The sequence below is a fragment of the Capsicum annuum genome, chromosome 2 (assembly GCF_002878395.1).
Source record: "Capsicum annuum cultivar UCD-10X-F1 chromosome 2, UCD10Xv1.1, whole genome shotgun sequence".
Lineage (NCBI taxonomy): Eukaryota > Viridiplantae > Streptophyta > Magnoliopsida > Solanales > Solanaceae > Capsicum > Capsicum annuum.
The window spans coordinates 105,114,312-105,117,829 of NC_061112.1; the positions used below are offsets into that span (position 1 = coordinate 105,114,312).

General features: G+C 37.6%; 1 protein-coding gene across 1 annotated transcript; it reads left to right on the top strand.

Annotated features, from left to right (window-relative positions):
- Positions 1 to 2,684: 2,684 nt before the first annotated feature.
- LOC107857937 lies at positions 2,685 to 3,518 on the top strand. Its single transcript, XM_016702702.1, has one exon. It carries the CDS (start codon positions 2,685 to 2,687, stop codon positions 3,516 to 3,518), a length of 834 nt encoding a protein of 277 aa, XP_016558188.1.

Here is a 3,518-nt window from a genome sequence, read left to right on the forward strand (position 1 = left end):
CATCAAACATATCAAAATTGTTAGGGTTTTTGCCCTGATTTTCTTACGAAATTGAAGTTTTACCATAATGACTTTTATTTTTCCTGAAAGGAAAATATAAAACTTTGTCATATTTGGATAACCTCTTTCTTGGAGGAATGACTTTGGACCTCTATAAATAGAAAACCCTTCTTCTCGTACAATAACATAGTAGCATCCATAATGTAGTCATTTACGATTCTTGTTTAGGGAGAGATTTTCTCTCAATAGTTATATGTTTTTTAATATTAGTTTTCATGTGTGGGACAGTTGGACAAATGATATCAATTATATTATGTTTTTAGTTTATATTGTGTCACCTGAATTATCGTCATCTTGGTTTGCAAACTTTAAGCTTCCGCATGACGCCCTCTCGATTTCAAACCCAACAAATAGTATCAGAGCCTATGATTCAGTGGTCCGATGGTTCAGATTAAGGACATCTTGAGATCAAAGTTGCAACCAATATGATGATAGTGAAGATCTCTGTCTAGCTATATGTGAAAAAAAAATTCAAACAAATTTTCAACAATCCTGCTGCTAATTTATCTATAAAACCAAAGTCAATTTTCAACCCATGTTTATTTTTCAACATTTGGGCCCCTTTCAACTTGTGCATTTACTTTTAACGCATGAGCTCCACTTTTAACCTGTGCTCACTTTCAATGCACAAGACTCCACTTTAAACTTTGTTTACTTATAACACAGGGCTCTAATAATATCAACTCATGCTTTAATTTTTAACGCAAAGGGCTTCAATTTTTAACCCATATCAACTTTTAATCATGGTACGCGGCAGTGATATATGAAGATCGTGTGAAGAAGGTGGATCAAATTATGTCAAAAAAATCAAGCCAAAAAGGGGAGATTTGTTAGGGATTTTGCCCTGATTTTTTTTTTACCAAATTTAAGTTTTACTTTTTCTTAGAAGGAAATAAAGTAATACCATAATTACTTGGAATAGTTTGACATTTAAACACTTTCAAAACTTATTTTGGCATTTAGACACAAACCTTGAAAAATTAGGTGTTTAGACACATTTATGACATCATCCATTCTTTCTTCCAAACCTACCACACATGTTTTAAACTTAACACTTTAGTCCCCACCTCATCATTTAATATTTAATATTTTTCACTTTTTTTATATTCCCACCACTTTTTCATATTTCCTATTTTAAATTAGAAAATTATCCAAGAAGCCACCAATAGGAGCTCCCCTTTTCACCAATAATATTTACGATTCCGGCCACTTTTTTATCAAAAAATAGTTCATCACAACTGAAAATCTCCATTCTTCATCATTGCCTCCATTGTTGTTCCATCCTTTTTGAAAAAAATGCAAAAAAAAAGAAATTCACCATTTCTACTATCTCGAAAAGCTTTCCAAATCCTCTCAATATCTCGTCATTATATATATTTTAGTCCTACACATATATTTTTCCATCCCAGATCTAGGAGGGCAAGATTATATCGAAAATCAGTCGATTTGCGTCTTTGTACAGACCAGTCATCGACCAGCTATAGACCTAAACCTTAATCTATTATCGATTTACCTGGTTTATTATGGCAGTAGCTGAGGTAGTTTTCATGGGTGGTAATTATATGGGTGCGTGGGAGGAGGGTCCCAACTGTTGGAGGTAGAAATCATCTACAAAGAAGACAGTGCCCATCCCGCTGCTTTGCAATGGATCATATGACGACATAGTTCGAAGGGTAATTGAGAGTAGAGAATTAGAATGCGAGCCAAAGAACATTGTGATTAGCTATGTAATGAATGAGCGGGGTAAAATACATCCCATGTTCATAAATAATGATCGGCATGTGTTGTTATACATATTGGATGTCGCTGCCGATGGGTCTAGGCCATTATTGAGGATAAATATTGTTTCAGGGTCTCCGACAATCCCGCCACCACAGCCGACAATCGACGAACATGATTCATTTGAAGATGAGAGTTTGGATGCTCATCCAATGAAAGATGATTCAATACAATTGGAAGATTCAATTTTCTCTAAAGAAAGGGGAGAAAAGTGTGAATCAGGAGCACAAACCAGCCCATAAACCAACTACACCTTCTTCGATGAAACTAATTTTCAGGTAAATCAAATATTTAGCAGTAAAAAGGAGCTGAAATTATTGCTGGACGTAGCAGCTATGAGAATTCTTTTGATTATGCTACATTGAAAAGCTGTAACAAATTCCTCAAGGTGAAATGTGTTTGTCCTAGCTGTGGGTGGATGTTGCGGGCGAAGAAATATGAATGCACGGACAGATTCATCACCTATAAATATGTCGATGAGCATAGTTGTGGTGTAGAATATGCCACCTGCTGCCATAGGAAATTCTCGTCTAAAGTTATAGCATCGTTGTGTGTGAACATGTATCATGAAGGAAAGGATCCAGACACTAGCGAGATTCGGAGGATCGTTCTCAAGAACTTGAAAAGTAGACCAAGCTATTGGAAATATTGGCTGGGGGGTGTGATTGCCAATGAAATAGTTTGAGGGAAAGCAGAGCACGGGTATCGCTGCCTGCCCGCTTTTTCGTACATGATCGACGCTCTTAATATTGGTACTACCTATTCCATCATGGTAAATAAGGTCGATTGTAGGTTTATGTACTATATTTTTATCATTGGGCCCTTACATTAGGGGATTCACACACATGAGGAAGGTTATTGCGGTCGACGACACTTATTTATACGACAAGTACGAGGGGGTGCTGCTAAGCGCAGTTGCACAGAATACGAAGAACCATATTTATCCCATTGCCTTTTATGTCATTGACAAGGAGAATGATGTGTCTTGGACATTCTTCTTTAAGAAGCTGAAGTCTATTGTGGTTGATGGACCAGATTTGTGCTTTATCTCCGATAGGCACAAGAGCATCGTGAAGGCGTACAACCATGCTCATTATGGGTACTGTATGAGACACCTAGGTGAAAATCTCTGGGTAAATCACCAATGCGGAGAACATCTCTATCTATTCTACAATGCGGCAAAGGGATATTCTCCCAAGGAGTTTAGCAACCATTTTGTAGAATTCAAGAACTACTGTCCCGAGGTAGCCTTTTTCCTCGAGCATGAGCTTGGTTTTAAGAAGTGGACCATGTCATATTTCCCCGACAACTGGTTTGACATGATGACCATAAATATTGCCAAGTCGGTGAACGCTATATTGATTACCGAAAGGGAGTACCCCGTGGCATCCATATTCAATTCGATTGCCAAGAGGTTTGGTGAATTATTTAGGGAGAGGCATGCCTGCGTCCTCAAATATAAGGATAAAAAATTTGTGCCCACCTTCAAAAATATCTTAAGATACAATATGAGCAAGGGAGACTCCTTCTATATGGAGAACATAAGCGAGGACAAAAGGCAATACACTGTGTTCGAAAGTGGCTGTACGGCCAAAGTCGACCTACCGAAAAGGTCATGTTCTTGCAGAAAGTTTGACCTGGTCAAAATATCATGCGATCATGCGATGACCGCTTTATGA